Source organism: Diprion similis, chromosome 14 (genome assembly GCF_021155765.1).
Source record: "Diprion similis isolate iyDipSimi1 chromosome 14, iyDipSimi1.1, whole genome shotgun sequence".
Classification (NCBI taxonomy): domain Eukaryota; kingdom Metazoa; phylum Arthropoda; class Insecta; order Hymenoptera; family Diprionidae; genus Diprion; species Diprion similis.
In genome coordinates, this window is record NC_060118.1 from 13,866,141 (window position 1) to 13,891,309 (window position 25,169).

General features: G+C 43.9%; 3 protein-coding genes across 5 annotated transcripts; 2 read left to right on the forward strand and 1 right to left on the reverse strand.

The window, feature by feature from the left end:
- Positions 1-494: 494 nt before the first annotated feature.
- On the reverse strand, positions 495-15,648 carry LOC124415097. 3 transcript variants are annotated; one of them, XM_046896400.1, is made up of 16 exons: positions 15,390-15,647; positions 14,677-15,074; positions 14,321-14,476; positions 13,999-14,215; positions 13,783-13,908; positions 9,689-12,741; positions 8,995-9,009; positions 7,608-7,763; positions 7,315-7,483; positions 6,335-7,205; positions 5,898-6,215; positions 5,605-5,803; positions 5,331-5,512; positions 5,123-5,248; positions 4,872-5,018; positions 495-896 (listed from the first exon to the last, which is right to left on the reverse strand). In XM_046896400.1, the coding sequence occupies exons 2-16, from the start codon at positions 15,044-15,046 to the stop codon at positions 810-812; spliced, it is 6,192 nt and encodes a 2,063-aa protein (XP_046752356.1). In that variant the 5' UTR covers positions 15,047-15,074; positions 15,390-15,647; the 3' UTR covers positions 495-809. The 3 variants fall into 3 exon arrangements, with proteins under 3 accessions (XP_046752356.1, XP_046752357.1, XP_046752355.1); XM_046896401.1 differs by lacking the exon at positions 8,995-9,009 and having other exon boundaries at positions 499-896; positions 14,321-14,461; positions 15,390-15,646; XM_046896399.1 differs by lacking the exons at positions 495-896; positions 8,995-9,009 and adding an exon at positions 1,024-1,261 and having other exon boundaries at positions 15,390-15,648.
- A 314-nt stretch (positions 15,649-15,962) lies between these two features.
- On the forward strand, positions 15,963-17,478 carry LOC124415099 (steroid receptor RNA activator 1-like). The gene is made up of 3 exons (XM_046896403.1): positions 15,963-16,122; positions 16,452-16,922; positions 17,016-17,478. The coding sequence occupies exons 1-3, from the start codon at positions 16,101-16,103 to the stop codon at positions 17,228-17,230; spliced, it is 708 nt and encodes a 235-aa protein (XP_046752359.1). The 5' UTR covers positions 15,963-16,100; the 3' UTR covers positions 17,231-17,478.
- Positions 17,479-17,994: 516 nt separating this feature from the next.
- On the forward strand, positions 17,995-24,920 carry LOC124415098 (relaxin receptor 1). Its single transcript, XM_046896402.1, has 21 exons — positions 17,995-18,200; positions 20,077-20,196; positions 20,286-20,354; positions 20,428-20,542; positions 20,647-20,718; positions 20,795-20,866; positions 20,952-21,095; positions 21,621-21,689; positions 21,774-21,845; positions 21,936-22,007; positions 22,092-22,163; positions 22,475-22,546; positions 22,644-22,715; positions 22,799-22,869; positions 23,010-23,171; positions 23,241-23,386; positions 23,478-23,628; positions 23,707-23,836; positions 23,905-24,095; positions 24,437-24,589; positions 24,708-24,920. Exons 1-21 carry the CDS (start codon positions 18,113-18,115, stop codon positions 24,857-24,859), a joined length of 2,265 nt encoding a protein of 754 aa, XP_046752358.1. The 5' UTR covers positions 17,995-18,112; the 3' UTR covers positions 24,860-24,920.
- The last annotated feature ends 249 nt before the right edge of the window (positions 24,921-25,169 follow it).

The window sequence follows — 25,169 nt, forward strand, 5'->3', positions numbered from 1 at the left end:
CTTCACATAGCACGCAATACTACGAGATAAAGATATCGGTATTGTTTAATTAGGGACCGGTGAATTAATATTCACCCGTTGTGTAAATGAAGCGTTTTGACGGGGCATGCAATTCGGTTCCAGGCCTTGTTCAAATCATTCCACAACCACCGGATCAGTTACGCGATCTCTAAGAATTCGACGCAAGGAGTATTTCACCGAAGCGATTGAGGTGTCAATACCATTCGAAATCATTTCGTAACCTCGAAAATCACACTGAAATCAGTATTATTAAAACGAATACAGGAATTTTTTCTGTAATCTTGATAAATCATATGAAATTAGACATAATGAAAATAAAGTTTATTTGTTAAGTAATCTCTCTTAATAATTCTATAAAATTTGAGTAATCACGAAATACGTGATGATTGTTAATTTTTGGTCCGGTGAAACACCCCTGGATTCCTATACCTAAAGCGCGACGAGTAGCCGTGAGTTTGGATCATCTCTCTCAAATTCGGATGGCGAAATTGAGAGAAAGGGAAGTTAACTGAACGAAAGTATGGAGAATTCCAATTCCGAGGAAGATCTCATTGGGTTTCGAACCTCACAAGCACCGTGGATCACAACATGGTCGACACGCCTGTCGAAGGTGTCCCGAAGGTGTTCCGAAGGGTGGCCTCCCCGTCTCGGCTAGTACCGGTGGACGTCTAATCCTCGGTCAACGCCTCCAGGATCTCGGGAAAATCGGAGGCGACGACGGCCTTCAGGGTCGAGAAAAGGCCACGGTGCCCGTTCGGCTAGGACGGCGCCGAGGATGGAAGCTGATGTCAGCCCGCCAAGTTCCCGACGTGCCTGTCGTCCGCGAAGTAAGAGACGGAAACGACGTCCCCGCCGACGTTGATCAGGCATTGACCCTGGAACACAATTATTCTCCGTCTCCAAGTCTACCATAATTTCTGCAATGTTTTACACCTTCGTTCTTTCCCGACATAGAAAATCTGGAGGCAAATAATGAGAGCACGTCGTCGTTTCCTGCGCAAACGGTCACAGGTAGAACTGGCGATGTCGTGTTTACCTACATATATATTTAAACGACAGAGACAGCGTAGGACGATTGTTTCGTAGAGTGACTTTTGTTCATGTCCAAGCAAACGGAAGATCCAATTAGACTTCGAACGACTCTATGACGTCGTTGGACCCAACGTCTAGTTTCGCATTCGCTGACCGGACAAAATCCATCGATCGTGAATGAAATAGCTTTGTACGTGCGATTCAATTCCTGCATTTGTTGCATAAAGAGATGAGAAATATAAGAAGAAGAAAAGCTCAGGGAGGTTGTCAAGAACGTCGAAACTTAAAAAAAACTCTAAGTATATATACATATATCTATCTATTTATCGTAAAAAAAAAAAATTTCTTCTAGTTTTTAACCTCCACGAGGGATAAATTTCAGGTGTTCGCAACACCTTCTTATATAAATTCAATTCTCACGATCTCCAATTATCGTTCTACTTTTCCACCGAGGCTAATTCCCTTTACTCACCTCGTTAAGCATTCCCGGGGAAAGAAAGTCGCGGCTGTGCTCCTCAGTCCTTCTTCAAGCCGTTTTACCTAAGCGTAACTAGGTGTGCGCTGCTACCTCTTACTATTTTATTTTTTTCTCGTACTTTTTTTCACTCATTACTTTTCCATCAACTATCGTACGCCATTGACTCAGCGAATTTGGGATACAAAATTACAAGAGGTTTCTAACACACGACTTTTCATATTTGATCGAAGTTACTTAATGATACAGACATATGGGCAATTGCTTAGACGAACGACTTCCCGCATCGGTAGAAGAAAAGCCGACTTGATAAATTGGCAATTGTATAAGGTACGTGACTATTATATAATTAGATAAGGTGGGTAAAATTGAACTGAAATTACGTTACGTTCACTCGTTGTCATTTCGCGTACAATGTCCTCAGATTACAGTATTATATGTATCATATAAATCGATTCAAGAATACGAAGACATACGATGCTATACAGATTTTCTTATCAGCTATTTCGTGGAACGGGATTTCGTCATAGTTCCGATACCTCCGCCAAAATTACAGGAGGCCACGAGTCGACGAGCTATCCTGATATACCGGCACTGTTTTAATTACCAATTTATCTGTAGAGGTATGTATACGACGAGGTTGGTCACGTTTTCGGACGAGAAGGAGAGCCGAGGGAAAGCGATACGACCAGCCTATACAAAATCTCCTGATTGACTCAACTTTTTTCTCTCTTATTTTTTTACCCCGTGGTAGTAAGAAGCTGAGGGAAAAATTCAAGGATATTTATAAACAGCTCGCGCGTTGTCTTTGATGTCAGACCCGGACAGCCCCTGATAAGAAAAGATGGTATGTTTATTGCATGCCACTATTAAAGGGGTGAGGGGGAGAGGGGGGGGGGGGGAGGGGGCAGAGATATGAGGAGCCGTTCTCTAATTATCACGTGCGATCTGGTAGTATAATATCAAAGACACCTGTACCACGGTGAAAAGTTTTAATTGAGCTTTTTCAACGGATGTCAAGGAACTCTGTTCGCGAGGATAAAAAACGACATAAATATTCTAACCACACATTTATGCAGCACCTTTTCTTCGGTTCATTGGGATAAGAAAGAGACGTTAAGAAAGGCTGATACATATGCATATGCAGAGACAGGATTATAATAGTTGAAAATTTCTTCCAAAGCACATGAGTCCTGATCGTAGGGGATACGATTGATGGCAGGCCTGATTGGTCTGCGCCGAGTCACTTTCGGGCATCGTAATCAGGGGCGCGATAGGGAAGGGCAAGGAGGAGGGGCAGTTTAATTAGGAGTTTGAAAGGACCGACTACGTATAGTGTGTATAGGAAAGAAGGGTTATACGTTCAGAGGGATGATTGATCTGAGTTTAATTAGAAAATTTCTCGAGACCCGTACACCTAACGAATAACTCGGAGGGGTGCGTAACGAGGAAAGAACAAAGTGCCGCCTGCATTAACGGTGTTTTAAAAGGCTCAAACTTATACAGAGGTATGAAGGTTAATGAGGAACCGGCGCGTCCGCGTCGTCAAAAATTAATAATTACCCGAAAACGCTGCATTTGACAAGGTTTTCGACAAGGTTTTTTTTTTACAATTTTCCATCCCGCCGAATGCCAGTGGAGGCGTCGACTGATTACAAAAAGCGACCGGATACCCGGGTATCGATTCTACGTAACAGAAGTGAATTACTCTGCTTTGTACAAGAAAATCGTATCTGCAGAGAATTCCGAGAACGGCTAAATTATATCCATGTCACTACTAGAGGGATTAGAATTTCTAGACACCAAGTTTCCGAGTTATACGTGTGTCAATCAACGTCGTACCGACTTGGATGTTCTTGGCTTAGATTTCAGAACGAGGCGTTTCTCTGTAGGGAAAACTGACGAAGCAACGTTAACGGTTCCTCGACTTTGTTTTCTTTTATCCTTCGCGTGATATAAGATTCGTTTATACACGCGATGTGGTGACTACCGTATAAGACTGACGATGTGTGAGTATGAAATACACGAACAAAAATCAGGGTCTGATTGATTTCTACCTCAGCGAGGCATCGGCGAAACGTGCCGTGGATCGCTTCGAAGTATTGGCGATACAGGGTCCTTGAGAAACTCCAGATTCATTGGTATAACACGCTTGAATAAATGTTTTAAAATTACCCTTGGAACATGCCGACAACGTGACAACGTTAGAGTTGAAAGAAGAAAGATTATAATAATGACAATAATCATAGAGCTTACGATACGAATCTGATGATGCTTTTTATACACCACGTGAATAACATGCAGCCTATTAAGTAAGAAAATTTTTATGTCTGACGAGAATCAGAAGACTAAGTAACAAAATCGATAATCAAGGGCTGCACAATTACGTTTCCACGTAAACTGTTTATGTAATTTAAGGCAAGGTCGTGAGTTGAATAATAATCGTAGAAAAAATCTGGAAAGAAAACAGATATAACGAGCAGCAAAAAAGTTTGCACAAGATATCTTCAATCATTTCAGTAAACGATACGGGCTTAGAATTGAACGTTCTTAATTTTCCGCTTTCGAGTCATGATATGATTTAATACCGTAATAGCTGTGAAATATACCTAAGTACTTGTTTTTTCGGCGGTATGAATTATTGGTGGTAATTTATAGGTATTATTTTTCTTTTCTTTTACTCCATACTTCACGCTTGTTCGGTCGTTGGATCACCGCGAACAAATTCGAGACATCTTAAAAATTTTATGCTCACAATCGCATCAAATGAATAGGATGGGATGTGTAGGGCAGAAGAAATGGCTGAGGAAAAAAGATTTAGAGGATGCTCCGAACTTGCGGGAACGTGATAAAACTTAAGTTACAAATTATCCTCGGGAAGTATCTGAACGAGAGAGAAGAAAATAATAATAAGTAAAGTAAAGAAGAAAAAAAAAAGAGCGGAACGTGAAAAGAGATACGACATCAAACAAAAAAGTCACGTACTCATATCAAACGCTAGCTAAATTACGAGACACTGTTTTATTCAAACGAAGTTTGCGCGCAGTTTATCTTAATTCAATCTTCGCCCCTGCAGCGAGGCACAGCCCGCTAATTTCAATGACAAACTACTTCAATGTTCCCCTCTGGTAAAAGAAACAAGGTTTGAGGCATAATTACTCAGTGTTCGCGCGACGCAGCGAAACAGTTTTCGCGAGGAAGAATTTTAAACATTCTCTCCTCCTTGTGGTTTCTTCGCGTCAACTTCACTCAGGGTAAAATAGACGTTGTGTGTTTTTTTATTTTTCTACAAATAAACGAAGCGAAATCGAAAACCGATTCAAAAATTTTCGGTGCAACTCACCTGATTTTTGTGGGGACTATGGCAAAGGACCAATTGCGTCATGAAGTAGGCGACCATCGCATTTCCACCGAGTGCCGTAACGTGGGCCCTAACTATGGCGAGCACCTCCGTGACGAAACTGTGAACGAATCCGCTGAGCCCACCACCCTGGGGAAAATACGAGGAAAGATTCACCGTCTGTTGGTGGCAACGGATAATCGACAACTTGCATGGGCATATGAAAACAGGAATATGGCATAGACCATACTTACTTCTCGAATCGCTGTGCTCTCGCGAATGAAGAAGAAGTTCAAGTTCCCGAGATACCTTTCAATCCTTCCACCGGGCATGTAGGACAGCGGCGTTATGTCGACGCCGTATCTCTCCTTCAACGGCATCTTGAGAAAATTTATAGATCGTTATTGGCTTCTGGTTGTCTTGAAAGGATGAAAAAATCATCAGCGTTTTTGTTAAGCTTACATGTTTGTGCTTGTGCAATGTATGCACTCTCGTTCTCAGGGGTGACCGAGGTCTCTGTCTCTGGATCAGACTTCCGGATTGTCCCAGCGAATGTAGGCTCGAGGTGTTCGGTGCTCCGGAAGCTACCGCGTTCTCCGGCACAACGTGGTCCTCGTCGAGGCTGAATATCAGATCGTTTTCGTCTGAGGAAGACGATTTTAGTCACGCGATCGACGACGGACGTTCCCCGAGAGCGGGATAATTAATTAGTGAAAAGCTGGAAAAATGCTCTCACCTGTTTTCTTCACCTGATCTCTGCTCATCGAGTGCGGCAGAACTTTTCTTTTGTACTTGTTCAACTTGGTCGGCTCACCCAATCCAAGAGCCATTCCAACTACGGAGAGTTGAATTTCGTCCGGCTCCGGGAGCTCGACCTTGAATTGAAGGTCGCAAAGAGCACAAGGCACCATTTTTCTCAGCTTGAAGTAAACGCTCTGCGAAAGAAGCGCAAGAAGAAAGGAAACATGAACGAAGACGCCCGACAAAAAGGAACGAACGATAATGACGACAGTAGATGAAGTACCACACCTGCAACAATCTTCCAAAGTATTTGGTGGATACCGAGGCCGGTTGTCCGACAGGTATCTTGGCGCGCCATAGCTGGGTGAACATCTGCAGGTTCCTAACTATCTCGAGGTCTTCGAGTCCGGGTATAGTCTGCGTATTAACGACGTGAAAACCGTCCGGCGGCCTGTTCTCCATCAGCATTGATATCTTGTCGACTTCTTCCATGTCGTCAACCTCGAGAACGCAGGCGTCCTTGTTACCCGCCCCCAAGTCGATTTCCGGCATCTCATCCTCCGACTCGTCTGTGTCGGACGTTGTTACTCGGCCGTTTTCCATATCCTACGAGCGAGGGTACGTCAAGCGAAACCAAATGATCGAAAGAAATGGACAGAAGAGAAAGGAATGGGGAAGAAAAAGGGAGAATCAAGTATATTTCTAAAAAAATTCAAACTACCCACCGTCAAGGACTTCAGTTGATAGAACTCCCGGTTCTTCTTTACAGTTTCGATGAGAGACTTCTGTATGTCCGCGAGCTTTTGCTCGTCGCTCCAAGAGTTTCCAGCAGTGACCTTGGGCACCGCTGGGGTTGGGAGAGGCGCCAAGTAGACGGCGGTCCCCGTCGCCATCCCGATCAGGAGTCTCTCTCCTATGGAGACTTGGACTCTAAGTCCGAACAGAGCGTTCATGCTCCTCACCTTTATTTTGTTGAGCAAGAGGCTGTGGAGCTCGTACTCGAGGAACGGGAGACCGTCGGAAATCTCCTTGGCGTTCAGTTCGCCCCTGAGGTCCCTCTTGGGTCTGCACACCGTCGCCTGGACAACGCAGCCTCTTCCGGTTATCGGAATACTTTCCGGCAACTCGATGGTGGTGAAGAGAATATCTGGGACTTTGCCGCGACGACAAATCGCGCACTTCAGAACCTTGACCCTGAAAGGTACGCTGCTCTCGCTGTATGGCAAGTGACATACGCTGCACGAGCTCGGAGGAAGCGGAATAGAGTGGGACGATATTTGCTCCGTAACGTCAGGCTGCCTCGTCTTTGAATCCTGAACGCCGTTGACGTCTCGGGCGGCGGTTTCTTCGGTCTGATCATTTTTTCCCTCGCCCTTGTCACTGTCACTTTTGTCGCCTTTCTCGCTCTTCGTCGTGCTGGCTGGCTGAGCTTTTTGCTGACCCTTCTCCCGCTCAAAGTCTGTCCTGTCCAAGGATGTGGTCGTGATTTCACGCTGATGAATTCGACTAATCAACGGGTTATCAGGTTCCTGGCTTGTATTCTGGAGGTTTATTACAGCAGCCGTCCCAGCGGCACTCAAGACGCAGACGTCGTCGCTAGATAAAACGATTAATTCTGCATTACGAAGTCATGGTCGGATTGACAAAAGCTCCTACGCCTCGTCTAGCATGCTAAGGACCAAAAAAATTCCCGGGGTGATCCTACCATATGCTGGTTTCCTCGCGATATCCCAAGACCACATTGCAAGCTAAGGCCCTCGCGTGCGAGCGAACTTCCATACGAATCTCAGTCCACCAAGCATCGCGGCTCTCTGGTTCTTCGAGGTTGCTTATTCTCTCGAGAAGCTTTACGGACCTCGCGCTGACAGTGCCGCCTGGAATAGCGTTTTTTCTGCATTGATTTTTTTCCTCGATTAAGAAGTAAAAAAACGCACATTCCATAACTAGGTGTTCCTAACTGGCTTATCTACGATTCAGCGAAGGACTCTTGGGTCTTACCTAAGTGCAGTATAAAGCCGGGCGGATATTGCTGCATGGTAATGAAGGGGTATTCTAGCATGTCAAGTGCTTCCTGGTTCATCGGTCTGACCACCGCAGTCACGGGTCTCAAATAACCCCCCATAGAGGACCTGTCGCTTCCGGTTAGCGAGTTACCTGCAGTTACATCGCATACGTTCATCAGAATAACCTTTGTCGGCCTTTTTGCACAGCGTGCCTTTGTCACAAACTGGATAAGACATAACGTGCGCGTAAAGAGTATTTCAAAAGATTTCAATTAGCGTTACTTGTGATGTATTTAGACAAAAAATGTGAATAATATAAAACTGTCTTTTGAATCACTCTGGCGTGTGGCGTTCGGCCATTAGGACGAAGATACGCGTATAAACCGTGAAAGGGAAAATTCTCAGAAGACGGTACTAGAAAATTTATTTCAACAGTCGCAAGGCTTTTGGAGAGAAAATAAAGCGTACAAATGTAAAAATGTAAGGATTGCGAGACCGAACTATCTCCAGAAAATAGATAAACCAAACTTGAAAAACATTATCACGAAAATCGTAGCGGTCATTAATATAGTTTCAGAAAAATTGGTCACTGAAACATTCTCTCAAGTTACCGCGATCACTTCGGTACACGTACTCCCTTTCAAGGTGTATATAGGTGTACCTACTCCTGTATAAACAGGCATAGCGTGGTGAGATAATTTTAAAAGTTGGACATTTGCGTTACACGATGATCAAGGCGTCGTTACATGAACAGTTTATCTTGCAGAAGTCTAACAGCCATGCTAATTAAGACAAATTGAAGCTGGTCAAAGATTTTGTTGTTCAATGGGCGTTATACTTATGTCGTTGTTTGTATAGGTATGTATCGTATATGGGAATCCTTTGAAGAGTCGACATACACGCATACATTGATCTAAGGAAGTAAAGAATTGCCATTTAATTAGGGTAGATGCAGTCTCACAGAGGTATGTATAATTCTTTGTGTTTACCGAGTAAATAGTAAAATACAGGTGAAGAGTATAGATCTATTGATAAGCTTGAAGATGTGGCACATTAATATTGTTAACGCAGTTAATCAGTCTTATCTCAGGCCACCGGGTCTATTGTCCGAGGTATTTTTCACTCTTTGTTAAACTAGCACAGGTGGAAAGTGAGTAGACAAGAATGATGCTGATCTGTTGTTGCTGATGATATTTGTCGCGATGATGAGTGCGCGTAAAAACGTAGACGTAGACACGAGAATATTACTGTTACGGTAGAGTAACAAACGTATGGTGGACGAGTAATATTGTAGTCACTGGGTCACGCTACAGAGCGACAACGAGAGAAAGAAACAAAATGTCAAGATACATGAACATCAGCATTCTCCCGTCGGTACTCACGTTTACGATAATATCCTGCCGGGGAGAAATATTCCGAATGAAACAGAAAAACCAAGAGAAAATCTTTTGAAACATTGAATGTTGATAATTGCAGGCCACTTTTCATGGCAATCTCATGTCGTTAGTTCAACACTTACATATGTAACTCATCTTTATTCAATGACGCGGCAAATTGTCCTGAGAATTTGATTAGTGCATTTTAAACGGGACAACAAAAATAGAATCGTGACTTTTCCATACCTCGTATTACTACGATGGTAGCAGTAGTAACAGAATGCAAATACAAGTTGCGCGACGTGCTAGGCCAATAAAACTAGCTGCTGAAACACCCTGTATAATCATGTCCAATTCCAAAGGGTAAAACGAAACTCTCTATCGACTTCAAAACGGGGCTATATTATATCACACGGACTTGATACGACAAAGTTCAAGTCCGCCGTCAATGGAAAAGTCCCGATGTCTATAAAAGCAGTTAGCGTAAAGAGAAGAAGAAGAAGAAGAAAAAAAAAGTGCGGGTTATCCTCTACCTCGAAAAAGTTCTGTGCAACGCTCTACTCGAAACTTATGCCTAAGAAACACCCCCACCCCTTCCAGGTAGTAATAGCAAGTGCAAAATTATAAGGAGCAGACACGCACACCCCCTCGCGGCACACGCAGCATCATCCATAAATTTTGGTTAATGTGGTAGACCTACCTTTCGGAGTAATACTGAGATCAGAGTCGCTGGATCTCCGGTGTATCGGAACGGCCGAATTGGCCTTAGTTACCGGCGACTTGGATATTCTGTTGCCCGCGCCTGCGGGGGTCGGCGTCGATGGCGGTGCAGGGCTCGGGTTACCCGGCGGTGGTGCGACATCCGGTTGCTGCCTACGAGGATCGGGATAGCAAGGCACACACGAGTTGTCAGTAGTATTAGCAGTATTAGTATTGTTAGTTATACCAACGCCCTCTTGCGCCTCTCTCAAATTGCACTCGCTGTGACTTTTGCGCACCACCGATACGATGGTAAGTTTCTCCGGCGTTAAAAGATTACTACCAGCGTTAGTGAGACGTTCTAATCCTGACCCAAAGCTAAGCTCGCTCAATTCTACTTCAACTAATTTACTATCGCCAGGATTTTGGGGAAGGTCAATTCGGGGCGTCGAAACAGTCGCCTGCAGCGTCTTCACCGCGTCTTTTCGATCATCGTCATCCGCTTCGGTCTCGGCTTCGAGCTCGACGATCGGCGGTGCGATCGCGATCAAACATCCCTCGGTTTTCTCAAGAGTTTCCGGACCCCCTGCAGAGTGGATTCCTTGTTTTTCCCGGTTCACGGTGAAACCGGCCCTCGAACCACCCGCCTCGTCCCCCCCGCCGATAGACTGAGGGGTGAAAAGCGCGTGCCGAGAACCGATCGAGGATGCCGATGAATAGTTTTGTCGCGCCAGAGACGAGCCGGTCCCGTAACTCTGGATGGACGAGTCTTCCGGAGACTTTGACCTCGACGTTCTCCTGCGGTGCCGATGCTTCCGGATAGAATCGGGCGAGGGAGTCACACTAGCGGCGACCTTCTCTCGCCTGTGCTTTCGACTACGGGACGAATCGTTTCTGTGCCGATCGCGCATAGAATGCACGAGCATTTTGGTGTCGATGATCTTGATCAGCTCCAGCATGCACTGTCGTTTTTGCTTGCTCCGCAGTCTGTCCGCCCGCGCCAATTCCTCCGCACTCCTCGCCATTTCCCGCCGCTGATCGCACAGCTCTTTCGGCTTGACGACACCCTCCTCGCTACCAAAGTTGCTCTTGGTGTTCACTTCCGTAACCTTGAGCAGGGGGACCGAAAGATGGCTGCGATCCTCTTCCAAGGTTGAATCAATCACGATTGCAACGGGCTTAATCTTCTGCAGAGGCTCGGGCTTCTCTCTTCCTCTTGGAGACCCTCGGTATATGACTGTCTCGTTCCTTTCGACTTTTTTCAAATTCTTTTCCGCCTTTCTCGCAGCTTCCTCGTGATTTTTCGACAAAACTTTTTCCACCCCTTCTTTGGTAATGATCTTACTATCCGCGGCGTGCTTACCACCCGGAGATATATTTAAGGTTTTGAAAATACTCAGTTTTCTCTTCGTCTCGGCTTTGAACGACTCTGATTTTTTTTTCAAACTTATTCTGCCGGGGGTAACGAATCTGCGGATCGCTCTCTCGTTCAGACTCGCCGATCTCTGCAGACTGACCGTCTTTGCATCCACCCAAGGGTCCATATCCGGGAAAAATATTTCGCAACTCTGATCCTCCGTCGGCGTGCTCGCAGCGGCGGGTTTCGAATCTTCAGGGTTGTCGAAGCGCTCCTGTCTGTCGAGGAACTCCGTTTCTTTGGCAGTCATGCTGGAGGTGATGGCGATCGTGTCACCGTCGTTCGCCGCTGCCTCTGCTGCGGCATCGAGATTCTCGTCGCGACTCGAATAGGAGTCGTTGCGAATCGGTCTCTGAGTCTGGATCTCCTCATAATTTTGCGGCAAAAAAGATGGGGAGGCTGCCCTGCGAGGTATGAGCTCAGCTTCCTCGATGGAATTACGTTTCTCGAACCAAATATCCGAGCCCCGACTTTCGGTGCTGGAGGACATCGGCTCGCTGGATACGGAAGGGTTTTTCTTCTCTCCGGTTGGAAGGGCAGTGAAGATGCCCGCGTCGTGATCGAAGTAGCTATGCGATTCCTTCTCTTTTACCTCCAGCTTCGACCCGATTGACGTGATTTTTCCGTCCCCTGTTGGAGGTGATCCAGGCTCTCCGTGGGTCAGAGAATCGTCAAGGATGTTATAGTTCGTGCTTGACTCCGAGGGCTCGTCCTCCGAGCTCTCGGTGTCGGATTCGTCGGAAGACACGTCTTCTTCCTCCCGAAGGCGACGCTTTGGCGTCGAGCTCTTGGTGAATTTTTCGGAGCTCTTCCGAGACGTCAAGTCCGCATTCGCTTCCGTCTCCGTCTCCGCAATCTTCTCCTTCCGATCGCTCGACTTCGTCCCGGCTTCCGACTCGGCCATCCGGGCCTCGAACTCCTCGCAGGCAATCCTGATCGGCGATGGTGCGGGACTTTCGTGGTCCTCCTTCACGCTGTCGAGGGCGAGTCCGGCGTGCACCGACCTGATGAGGAGTGCGGCCATTCCGTCACTCGAGTTCCGCTTCGAGCTGCTCTTCTTATTTCTGCCAAGTGAGTAGAGGTCGGATATCGAGGATCTGACGGACTCTGAGCTGACGGACCAGGTGCTCGAGAAGGTGCTGTCCAGGTCGCTCTGATCCTCGTCAAAGGAGTCGGAAAACCTCGCTCTGAGTTGACTCACCCTTTTTGATAGCATGCTCTGCGGCAGATATCGGAGGTTCTTTAATCCTCTGGAAAACCTGTTGCCCGCTATCTCGCCCCTCATATCTTCCTGGGCAAGGATCGACCTGAGGGACAATTCATCGGTGTCCTCGGGCAGAGATATGTTCGAGTCAAAACTCCGACGGAGATTGTTGAAACTCGACTGCTGAGACAAATTCCTGAGCATTTTACCGCTGGATCCGGCAGATCTGTAGCTAGGCACGACGATCAACGGTTTCGAACGCTTCTTCAGAGTTTTTCCATATCCCGGAAACTTGCTGCTTACTTTAGTCGTTTGCAGGCTTGATAATGACGCGGCTTGGCTACGGTCGGGGGAGTGAGAAAGCAAGGGTACACTCTCGTCTAATTCTAGGCATTCGAAACTCGCTTTGCGGGGTAAGCCAAGCAACGCAAGCCTGAACATATGCATGCGGGGGGTCGGGTACAAAAAGAGATATCTATCAGTCAATCAGTTTTCATGTTGTACAGAGATCGAGGGGGCACAGGGTTTAGTTGAATTCGAGGGGTGAAGACACCTTGTATGGCAATATCATGTGGGAATTTTGAATCAAGCTGTTCCGATAAACCAAATGTTAGGATTTTACATAAATAAATTCCTTTCAAGTTGTAAAAGCCTCCTCAATTCCAGAAAATACAGTTTTTTCTCATGTTTTAGGTAGGACAACATTGAAGTTACATGTATCGCAATCAAGCATAAATCAACACAACTCAATAAATTTTCATTCGAAATCGGAGGTATGCAAAGGAATCCGTACTAGTTTTACTATTCAAAATTGAAGCTAGTGATTCGAAAGAATACGCGTATACAAGAGGATGAAGAATGAGTCGTCAAATCTTCGATACCTATCGCCGTGCTAACTGCATTCTAATTGTGAGTCACGGGTGAACAAGCAGATTAGTCTAGTGCGGTAATCATTGTAAAATGAAAATTCATAGATTTTTAACAACGATCTAGCCCGAGATAAAATCCTATCTCTAATCTTCTATGAAGAAATCATTTTTCACAGACGCATCGTATAAGACCTCAGCTGATAAGAAACTGATATTGGAAGATGTAAACACTTTGGAAAATACATTAATGCGGGAGAAAATAATGCCGTGTGTTTCCACAACCAAACAATGAAGTATATCTGTGTAAGACGATGACCCGTGTACATTAATATTATATCGAGCCATTTCTTAAGGGGCTGCAACCTAGACAATTTGATGTCGGGTAAGTCTGCCCTCATTACGGCGACCGGGGTTACTAACATTTCGGTAAGATTCACCCTGAATTGCATAAATGCAGGTGGACTTACCGCACGTTTGATTTCTGTGTAACAAGTTATTTCTGATTCTTACGTTGTTTTTGCACTTCATAAACGCGCCTTAAACGACGTCGGAGAACATTGATACGATAAATATGAAGGTTTGAAGTAGTCGAGTTATATACTCACTCTTCGGAGGTCAAATTTTCAGCTGGCACACTGGATGAATCGTGCATTTTGACAAGAGTAACAGCAGTTCCAATACCTCTCGCTACGATTCCGGATTCACCTTCCAAATCAAAGCATTGATGATACCTGCAAGAAGGTACAAATGTAGTCTACAAGATGCAAGATGAGAAGGGTATAGTTCCCGTAAAGTTATATGGCAATAATAGCAGTAGTTACCCGATAACGGCATTGCCACCAAGATCTAACGCCTTGAGTCCAATTTTTCTTTGAACTTCTCCGCTCAGTTTGAAAAACAGTGTTTGTCGAGCCTCATTCGAAGCTCTAGGAGTTCGTATCTTGTCGATCCATTTGTACTCGGGATCATCATTGACGACGAGCTCTTCCACAAAGCCATGTATAATTTGAGCATGGTACCCGTGCGGAATAATCGGTGCTAAAAGCGTGACATTATTAATTGTATCGATAGTTTACAAATTAATTTTAATCAAAGAATCTGCTCGCTAATGAGATACCAGAGAAACCGAATATGTAAACTTACAGCAGAAGAATTGAACCCCGCAAGAAGATTGCCTGAACTTATTGAAGTCGGAAAACAATTCCACTTTCACGATGATATTCACTTCGCCACGTATTCCATGCATGGTATCGTAGACCGGTATCCAGCCATTCATTACGGAGCCTGTGGGTATGGGATCTATATCAAACTTGTGCTGCCAAAGTCGACAAAGTAGATGTTCAAGAACATAAACACTTGGCAAACTATGGACTTATTTCTAAGGTCATGTAAGAATCAATCTCTCACCATGGCCATTAATTTCTAATTTTGGCTATTTTTCAACTGGTCGCAGTAATACTTTGCGACAGAATTTTTTACACGTATTATTAACTACCGACCTCCCTGAGTGCTGGAGCTGGAGCTCATTGACGCCTCAAGAGTCCACATATTCTTGACCGGAAGAGGAGTGCCAGGCAGTAATAGCGGGTTCAAATCAAGGTAGACCTTGCCGATGGCGTCATTGGCGGAATACGTGTCGTGGTCCATGAGCCTGATTTGTAGAGGTTCATCCTGCAGCTCAGCCTCGTCCACCTCGAACCTGTACCATTCAGAGTTCCATTGAGGGTTCAAAGATTTCCGGCACACGTCGGTCTTGTAGGTTGTGTTCCCAAATTTTATCTCAACATAAGCATCCGTCGTATCGCTGGAACGATCCATCACAGGCAGGTTTCGGCCTGCCAGTATCTTGACTTTGACTTTGCCTGGCATTTTGGCCAGTGTTCATCAGGATTGACACCTTGAAGCGATATCAAGAAATGAGGGAAACACTCAACGGCTCGGAATCGTGTGAAAAAGTTCATGATATATAACGATGTTCCTCCAAATATACAACCGAAAAATAGATTGGTGAAAAACCTCTAACACGGTAATTCGAAGCGGCGAATTAATGCCAATTCGAACTGGTTTTGAGGTTAGACCCTCGCAACGTATGCTGAGATCATCGACAAGAGGGGATACGTTTTCTATCTAAATTCTAAGGTTTTGTAAATCTTCATCTCAAAGTATAATTAACAATCAATGCTTAGCCGTGCTGTAATCACAGCGTACTTACGAATCTGCGGAGTCGAGGCCTGCGAGCGGACGTTTAAATCAGGTAAATAAATACCATAGGATAACAAATGCTCCCAAGGGAATACGACATTGCGCAAGAAGGCGAGGTGAAGGAGAGGAAAGAGTCCGTCCTGTTGCGCTCGAATCGGCGCCTGTGTGCGTGAATACAGTGAGATTTTTGGCATGAGTTAAATATTACGAATATTATATTATTATCATATGGAGCAACGTAGCGTGGACGGTGGTACCTAGCAGAAGCAAAAATAGATATCGACTCGCTTTCGAATCTAATCGTATCGCGGATTGTCGAGAAAACTCGCTGAGCAATCGATACTTGAATTGACACGACGCACAACCAACGAAGTTGTCGGAAAGAGAAAGAGAATGTAAGACCGCTATCTATCTCTCTCTAATCGCGCATGCGCAGTAAACAAACTGTCCTGCATTAACCGTGCGATACCTGCGCGGTATAGTACCGCGCATGCGCAATTAGAGAGAGAAGGACGGTGGGTTTGGATCTTCTCTCTCTTTCCAATGGCGAGACACTACACCACTTGTGTACATACGTCCAGACTCCAGATACGACATACATGCCGCTATGCTGGCAAGTGGCATGTGCGCGCATCTGGCATTTATTACCGTAGTCGTACACAGCTTCACATCTCGTACCTAATCTCTGCTGGTGTCCGTTGTCGATCACCTTTGCCAGAAAATGGACAAAAAACCCACCGCAGGTAAGGTATTCACGCCTGTCAAATTATAATCGAGATATCTCACCACTCACGTTGCGAACACAATCGATGACATAACCAAGCGACGAACCACTCTGGCAGTTCGTGCCTACCCAGCTGTGTGACGGAGCAGCCTGCTGCGTAGCTTGTCTAATTCTTATCTGCTTAATTTCTAATTCTATTCCAATGCCCGTTCTGGGTTGTGATTAGATTAGAAATCGCTGCTATTGTTGACGTCGTATCAACTGATAATTGTCTCATCGCCTGCGACTAGCTTGACCGAGATTTGATATTTACAGAACCCTTTGTAATACTCAATTATTTTCCTGCAGGTGAACCGATTCCAATTTCTACACAAAAGTGCCTCTCGGCTTCGCACGATCCTGGGTGGAATGATCCGCCGAAATGGGCTTATTCTCAGTCCCCCACTACGTCTTCCAGTCCGTCGAAAAGAATTTTGAATAAAAGAGTAGCCTTTCCACTGGGTTCCGCTCCGCCGACGTCCAGTTTTGACCCCAATCAGCCACTAAATCCTCCGCCGGCAAACCTTCCTCCCCCTCCTTTAATTGCGAGAAGATGGAGCACAGAACCGCCTCTGACGACTGTGGCACGTTTTACTGGAATCGACAAAGAGCAGGCCTTAACCGATTCGCTGAACAACTTTGAGGAGGTGATAAATGAGAATGAGGAACTTAAACGCGAGGGAGATGAAGTTAGGCGGAGATTGAACCTCATGAAAACTGCCTGGGTGGAAGATAAACTTGGCGAAAGTATTCGGCAGAGTGTTCTCGAACTATCCAATGGTTGGGTATATTTTGTTCAAACAAATTACAATTCGCCTACTACCCTAGCTGCTCCGTTCGTGCAAAAATACCAATCTTGGTGATATTTTTCAGCATTGAGAAAAAAAGACGTCGATACTGCAGACAAAATTCACGTGTCCTTGATGATGGATCACACGGCGCTGTGCAGTTCGTGGATTCCGGGAATCAGACACATGATATTGGCCGAGCGGGAAAAACACCTCAAACGCAAGCAATCGGCGGACGATAATTCGAGCCCTCTTCTATTCCCTTGTGAAATCGGGCCTAGCACGCAATCGACGCAATGAACATTTTAACCAAATAGAACGTTGAAAACCGCATATGTGTGCATATGATGTATGCATATTACCGTTATTTTAGGGCGAATTTACCACTGACGAAGTATTGATTTCCGACGGCAAGATCATTTTACTTATTCCTTAAACTATAGTTACAAGATGTATTAAACGCGCATGGCGCACCAAGACTGTGATTTGGTAGAATTCGAGGTGATTATCATTTGAATATCAGTAAATGTACAATACCATAAATTGAATGCATTAATTATCTTCTACTTCCAATACCGTACAATTAACAAGAATGTCATTGTTCATTTAATACGATTCGCATAGAGTTCGTGCTATCTGTAGTCGCGAGTTGAAATGTTGCGTACGAACCGCTTTATATGCAGAAGTTTACGAAAGCACAGATTCCACTTTTTCTTTGGAGGTAAACAGAATAAAAAATGCTTCCTGTACGAAATTCATATTCACCATGGATAGTACATACCTATAGTACATACACATTATCTGGAGATATCTCCAGCATGCTTGAATCTCGAGTTAGACTGCAAAGCTCGAAAATAATTTACTTTTCTTCCACCCCGTTTCTTGACAGATATTTTTTCCTGACGATTTATTACAGCTAACGATGTGTCAAGATAGTATTAACGCATTCGATTGAAATGACCTTTGAACTTTTTCCGGGGGCGGTTAAACGCATCACTCTGATTCGAAGCAGCGCGTGTCTCAAAGCGCTGAATCGTCAGAGCTTGCGAGTGCAAGCTGCAGTTGCGAGGACATCGGCGCACGGCGCGGACTTCGCCAAGGGCTGCCTTATTTAAAAAGGATTCCTCCCTCAGCCAGGAGCACGCTTTTCCATCAAACTCTTCGCTTACCATCGGCTTTGAAATGAAGTACAAATATATCGCCAAAGTTGGCGTTTCGCTGATATCGTTTCTCGTTATCCTGTCCGGTTTGATGTATTACTTCAGTCAAGGTAGGTTCGCAGACAGTTCTTTTTGAAAGCAAAAAACTACTCCTCAATTCATTTCATTCGACAATCCGCATCCCGTGAATCTAACGAATGCTATGTTCACCGAGTTGTAAAGCGTGCAAAAAACGGGACGCGATGTTCGTATTTACAAGTGAAAAGACTTTCCAAGGCTTCCGAAAATATTTCAACATTTTCCAACTATTTTCAGAGAAATGCAAAGATTTGCATAAGTATTCAGAAGACTTTCACAAAGTGTGAATAATTTTCTTCCACATTCTCGCTGCGTTTTTCTCAAATTGTTCGGAAGTTAACGAAAAATTTATAGTGCAGTTTTCAAGTTTGATTAAAAAAATTTCCTTTTTATTTTGATGCGTATTTTTCCACCAGCGTTTTGTCACGTTTCTTTCTGTATTTTGGGAAAAGACTCGGCCTCTTAGTCGATAAATCAGGAACCGCATAAAACTTAATTTAACCATATATTTCGCATTCTTCGACACACTCGGATTGTAATTAAAAGCGAAACTTACACCTCCGCGGAAACAAAAGCTTAATTACACTGTACTGCTGTGATTACCATTCTAATAACTTTGCTACAGAATCACTGTTTGATCTATCCGTCAGCTATAACGTAACTAATTATCTTGTACGTGTAGAATTACACATTTAGTGAGCTGCTTGGAATTCTAAATGAGAATTGGTTGATTCGATAATTTTTTTATCTTCTGCTATTTGCTCGCCTACAATTTATTTTTGCTGGCAGCAACTGATAACTGGCGTACACACAAATGGAAATTTACCCGCAGAATTACCTATGAATTGTAAGTGAAATAATATATGCGCAGTAAAATAACCAATTACAGAATTACGCTTATTGAAATGAAACAGGGTCTCTTTCAGCGTAATATGCGTGTAAACAAATTACCAATCTTGTAGTCAGAAAGGCAAATAGCATATTTGCCATTTTGCTCAAGTTATATCTGGATCCTTTCAGATTTCTACTATTCGTTTAACAATCAGTTGACATTTTCTTGGCTGAACTTTATTATCGGACACATAACATAAAAAGATTAACCGCATCGTAAACGCTTCTGCGTATGAAGTTTACGATCAGCCTGAAATATAATTTTCGAAAATGTGTAGTAAGTTTTTTCTTTCTGACGGTATAAATCATCCCCCTGATAATGGTGATAATAATATGCACTCTGCCCACGTCGAAGTATCGAATTAATTGCGACGACTACCTTCTAACGAATGATCACAAACAGCCGACCTTATTGATTATGCATTGATAGCTCGGTGACTACAATTACAAACGGTAGCGAAAATGTAGTCAATTTCATTGTCAAGGTGATAAATAATCAACAATGTCATGACTGCGCACATTTTCAAGATCAAATGCCAAAGGTGAAATTGTCAAGGCGCAACCGCATAACATATTGACTTTGGAAAATAGAAATTAACCGTCGTTTCAGCAGCGTCGGACAAATTCAGCGTTGACAATGATTGTAAATCATTGTTGAATCGTACTCGTGAAATATTTATTGGTTGTATAAAAGTTGAAAAAATGAAAAATCTCTTACATTGTACGTGCCGAGGTACGACTGACTCGTCAATGAATCAATATTAATAAAGATCAGTTGACATCTTGCGGTTCGCACTCGTCAAAGAATCAACTCCCCCCCCTCCCCCTCCGCAACGATTACCTCCGTGGAATACGAATGACGCCCAGAAAATTGTAAGAGTGCCTTAACTCGCCTTATAGTGTGTCTAATTAAGGTATCTTGGGAGTAAATGATTCGATATTCTCCAACAACTTGGACGCGAAACTCGAAAGTAAAAACTGTAGAAAGGCAAGATTGAAATTGCAAATTATTCGCAGACGAATGTCCGAGGGGGACGTTTCCCTGCGCCAACAGTACCGTCTGCATTGCTCAGCGTGAGTGGTGCGACGAAGTGCCAAACTGCCCGTACGGAGATGACGAGAAGGAGGATGAATGCTGTGAGTTTGACTTGAATCCCGGAGGCATATTAATACTGATATAGAATTACTCTCCAGGCATGTTTGCTTTTTATTACGCTATTTTGCAGTCGATTCCAACGGAAGTTGGGACTTTTTCTACTCGTCTGTAATAAGCTCGGGCATCGAAGTGACCTGCGGTAATTTAATGAGCAGTTATCGAAATAGATGCAACTTTTTCGGAAATCTTAAACTCTATTTTTTTCTTTTCAGAAAGTTTTGAACTACCAAAGAAATGCCACCATGGAAGAACGGCGTGTCAAGTGACGTGCTATGGGGCAGGACTGACAAGGATTCCAGAGAACATGTCTTCCAACTTGACTAACATTTAAGTAATTCAAGGGAGGCTCATAGACGAGTAGGATGAAGTACCTAGAAGAAAGACTAAAGTGTCACTTAACACTGCGCCTTATTTGCAAAATCATTTTACAGAGTCCTGACGAACAACTCGGTTAGAACGATAGGAAAAAATGCGTTGCTTTCTTACGGACAGCTAACGACGCTGTGAGTCGAGTTTTTGTACAAAATGTTTTTCCTTACTTAATTAGTTTGCTGAGATTCGGGATTCGTTTGATTCCAGGTTGATGGACGACGATGGGATAGCGGAGATTGAGCCGGGAGCCTTCAGGAATCAGAAAAAACTGGTCTGGCTGTAAGTGCGAATTTATCCAAAGAGTTGAGTGGATGGTGTCACCCTTACGCAATAACCGGAATCTAATCATTGTTTGCTGGCACAGGACTCTGTTGAACAATAAACTGACGGAGCTTCGCAGAGGACATTTTACCGGACTGGAATCCCTGAAGATGCTCCTTGTCGAAGGAAACCGCATCGAGTACGCCGATCTCACCGATTTCGAGAACCAAGCTTCCCTGGGATGGATGTGAGATCGTAACATTTTCTTACTTAATATTGCAACCTCAAAGTTACGTCATTTCTTTGCCAATAAGTGATAGCTTTTTGAGAACAGATCGAGTATTTCTCGTCAAATGTCCGAGTAATTTGCCTGTAATTTCGCGTATCACGTAAATTGCACTCACCGACATATGCGAATAATCGCGAGGGTAGTTGATGCAAATTGAGAACGCGTATATCCTGTTACGCGGAGACGGAAAATTCTCGCAATCAGGAAAATTGTAGTGAATTAGAAATGCGGCTCGGTATCGCTTCGTTCTGCTTGCAAATTCTCACTTCGTTTCTACTATGTAAGAACACGTTATATACGAATGAAGTACTCCACGCGCATTTCCCATGTTGTATCTATTTGCGTACGGATTGCACAACGGGAGATTAGAGTTTTCTCCAATCTCGAGAGTGTAGCGTGCCGGACTGTTCGGAGAAGTAGATCGCTTGAAACATCGATATTGCACGGTACGATAAAATTTATGACGATCGGAATCTTTTACAGCGGATTGAATAAAAACGAGATTTGTTCGAGCTGCTTGAAGCTCCCTTACATGCCACATTTGAAGGAACTGTAAGTTTATCCCCGGCCAAATGTTCGTTGAACTGTGTAAACGATTTCGTTAATAACTCTCTGCAATTTATGTGCGGCTTGTAGGTACTTGGAGATGAACAAAATCGAAGAAATCTCGGAAGACTTGCTGTCCGAATTGCCAGGTTTGACCGGATTGTACGTATTACGTGCAGAGTCGGGATTTGATATCGAGGAATTGTTGAAGTTGAAAAATTTCAGTTATCCGCAACATCCTTTTTTTCGCAGGAGCCTAAAGAACAACGAAATTCGCACGATACGTAAGAACGCGTTTAAGAATCAGCAGAATCTTGTGGAACTGTGAGTTTTCTATGTATCACTTGTCCAGCTGGCGATTAATAAGTGTGTCGAATTAAGTCGAAAATGTAACTTGAATTTTTTCAGCAACTTGGCATACAACGCGATAATCACCCTTTCACCACATATATTCCTTCCGTTGGAAAAATTGCGGAAATTGTAAGTATAATTTTATCATTGCCACAAATTCGCCGCTACCAGGCTAGACGCGTGATTATTGCAAAGAGCATCTCCACTAATCCCGATTACACATCCCTACCATCATGGTGTAATCTCGATACGTGCTTCGGCGTTGCAACAGTTATTTGCTCCTGTCGACCTGCACCTACGCATCGTAAATTCAAAACACGAGTTTTCCCTCCCTCGTGAAAATATCACGTACCGCCTTGGATTTTCCATTGCACTATATGCAAACAGCAAGAAAATGATTTAATTGCACGGATATTTCCAAGTTGTTTTTGACTTTGCAGGATCCTGGGCTTCAACCCGATCGATAATCTGAACATAGACGTTCTGCATCCCTTGCAGGATCTTCGATCCCTGTGAGATACATTATTTCTCTATTAGATTTTAACTCACAACACATTGTGTATAACTTGAGATACGTTCACGGACTGACGTCATATTTGTTTTGCACAGGGACCTTCAGGAGATCCAAATCGATAACATGGACAAGAACGTATTTTCAATGTTACCCAATTTGTCATTCGTGTGAGTTTATACAAGACCAATCTTTCCCATCTTCCACACCGTCTAAATTTTTATTCTTCTCATTCTCTTTTCCACACTTTCAGCTACTTCAAGAAGTTTCATTACTGCACAACCTACGCACCAGAAGTCCAAGTGTGCCTACCCCGAAGCGATGGTAAGAACTAGTGGTATACTATTTTCCCTAACCGAGTGCGCAAACTTCGACTTTGCGCACTCGGTTAGGAAAACGATATTCCGATTCACACGTCCCGAACTTGTTTCGAAAAATCTAATTAATCTTCAATCGAAATACAGGAGTATCTTCCCTGTCTGATCTTCTGGATAAGCCTCTCCTCAGGGCTGCGGTTTGGGGCATTTCCTGTGTCACGTGTTTGGGGAACGCGCTGGTCCTTTGGGGCCGACTGACGGCCAGAGATGAGAATCGGGTGCTGAGTATAATGATCAGAAATTTGGCAGGTGAATATCACCGTCTGGGTAACATTTTCACGTTACTTATCACTCAACCCTCGTACCTCATCATTCCAGTCTCCGACATGCTGATGGGGATTTACTTGTTGACAATCGCTGCGAAGGATTTGCAGTATCGCGACGTCTACAACCTGATGGCAAACGACTGGATGAGTTCTTGGGGCTGCACGATTGTTGGAGCTCTCGCGATGATCTCCTCCGAGGTTTGGACACAAACTTGTTGCCGATTTGTCATTGTTTAAATAATTACACGTCGCGTGATTGTTATTTCGCAATTTCAATATCCCACCCAAGGTCTCGGTGCTGATTCTGTCGTTCATGTCGGTCGAGAGATTCTTGCTGATCGCATCGCCGCTGAAGATCAATCGTCCGTTGACAGCAAGGAACGCCTATTCGTCGATGATAGTGATATGGGTTGTCGGCGTCATCGTTGCTCTAATACCGAGTAAGCGATTGATTTCACGCTTTTGAAATTCAATGAAAATATGTCCGCCTAATTCACGACGATCTCATCGTCAATTAGTTGTACACTGGAGAAGTAGCACGAGGTTCTACGGGGCGAACGGTATGTGCTTTCCTCTCCACATCGACAACCCATTTCTCGTCGGCTGGGAATATTCGGCGTTCGTATTTCTTGGGATGAATTTCTTCGGGTGAGCTTTCGGCTTTTGGTCTCATACTTATTTTCGTACTTACCTTGTTAATCCCCCACAATTCGCAGACTCGTCGTTATTTTCTACGTCTACACGGGAATGTTTGCGAGCATTTGGAAAACGAGACACGCGACGCCTCTTGCTGTGGGTGACTCGGAATTTGCTTTGAGGTTCTTTTTGATCGTGCTGACGGACGCTGCTTGCTGGGTACCGATCATCGTCCTCAAAATCGTCGCTATGACCAAGTATCCGGTACCACGTAAGTGAATACCAGCAACGGTGCAGAAAGTAAAGAGCAGATGCAGTTTTCGGTGAAATGCACTCTGCAAAACGTAGAATATACCCTAAAACAGTGAAAACCACTGTGCGCAGACTAAAATCTGCCACATTTATGATAAAAAATACAGATGATTTGAGTATTTCCTACAAAAAAAAAATACATTCATGCGTCCCTCTTTTCCTGCGTTTTTGAATATAATCTGCTTTTCCATTTTCTCCGTGTTGGAAAAAAATATTACAATTTACTAGCTACGAACTGTCAAGCGGTAAGAAAGTGCGATTCGGTGCTCCAAAAATTCATTTTATGTTTCGTTTTTTCAGCGGACCTTCACGCCTGGGTCGTCGTATTTATTCTTCCAGTAAACAGCGCAGTGAATCCTTTACTCTACACATTTACAACACCGAAATTTCGAGAGCGTCTAGGCGAGGGCTGGTTTGGACAGATTAGGAACATCGTTAGCAGAAGACAATCTGGTATTTTTGTAGAAACCTACTTTCATATGTTGGTCGTTGTTAATTATTTTTCATTTCCAATGATATTTATACTTATAAAGATGCTCAAGCCATTGCTACTTCTCCTCTTATTATACAGATACGCAGATTTCAAGATCATCCAGCAACAAAAATGTTATTCTGGTTTTGTCAACGGATTATAAAGAGCCGTTTGGCATCCAAGGGAGTCGCTATCCGACGCCTTTCAACGACGGCGGGTGCAACAGAAGCCTCAACGATCACTCGTTCTGAACGAGCGATGGATAACGAACCTATACATTACTATTATGATTACAATTTTTTATTTTGCTTTTATTTCATTGTGGACAGTGTTAGGGATATTTTATCCGAACATACACGGTACAGCCTCAAGTCGAGGGAGTTCAAATAATTTGAATTTATTAAAGATGTGGAGTGACTTTGTGTGATTGAAAAAATGTAAAATTTCTGAATCGACTATGATATTCTGCTACAATTTATTTTCAATAATTTTTTTTTGATCCCTGCAGTCAGGAGATTTCCGAGATTTAACTTTTTTTGCAAATCTGAGCTTAATGCAAAT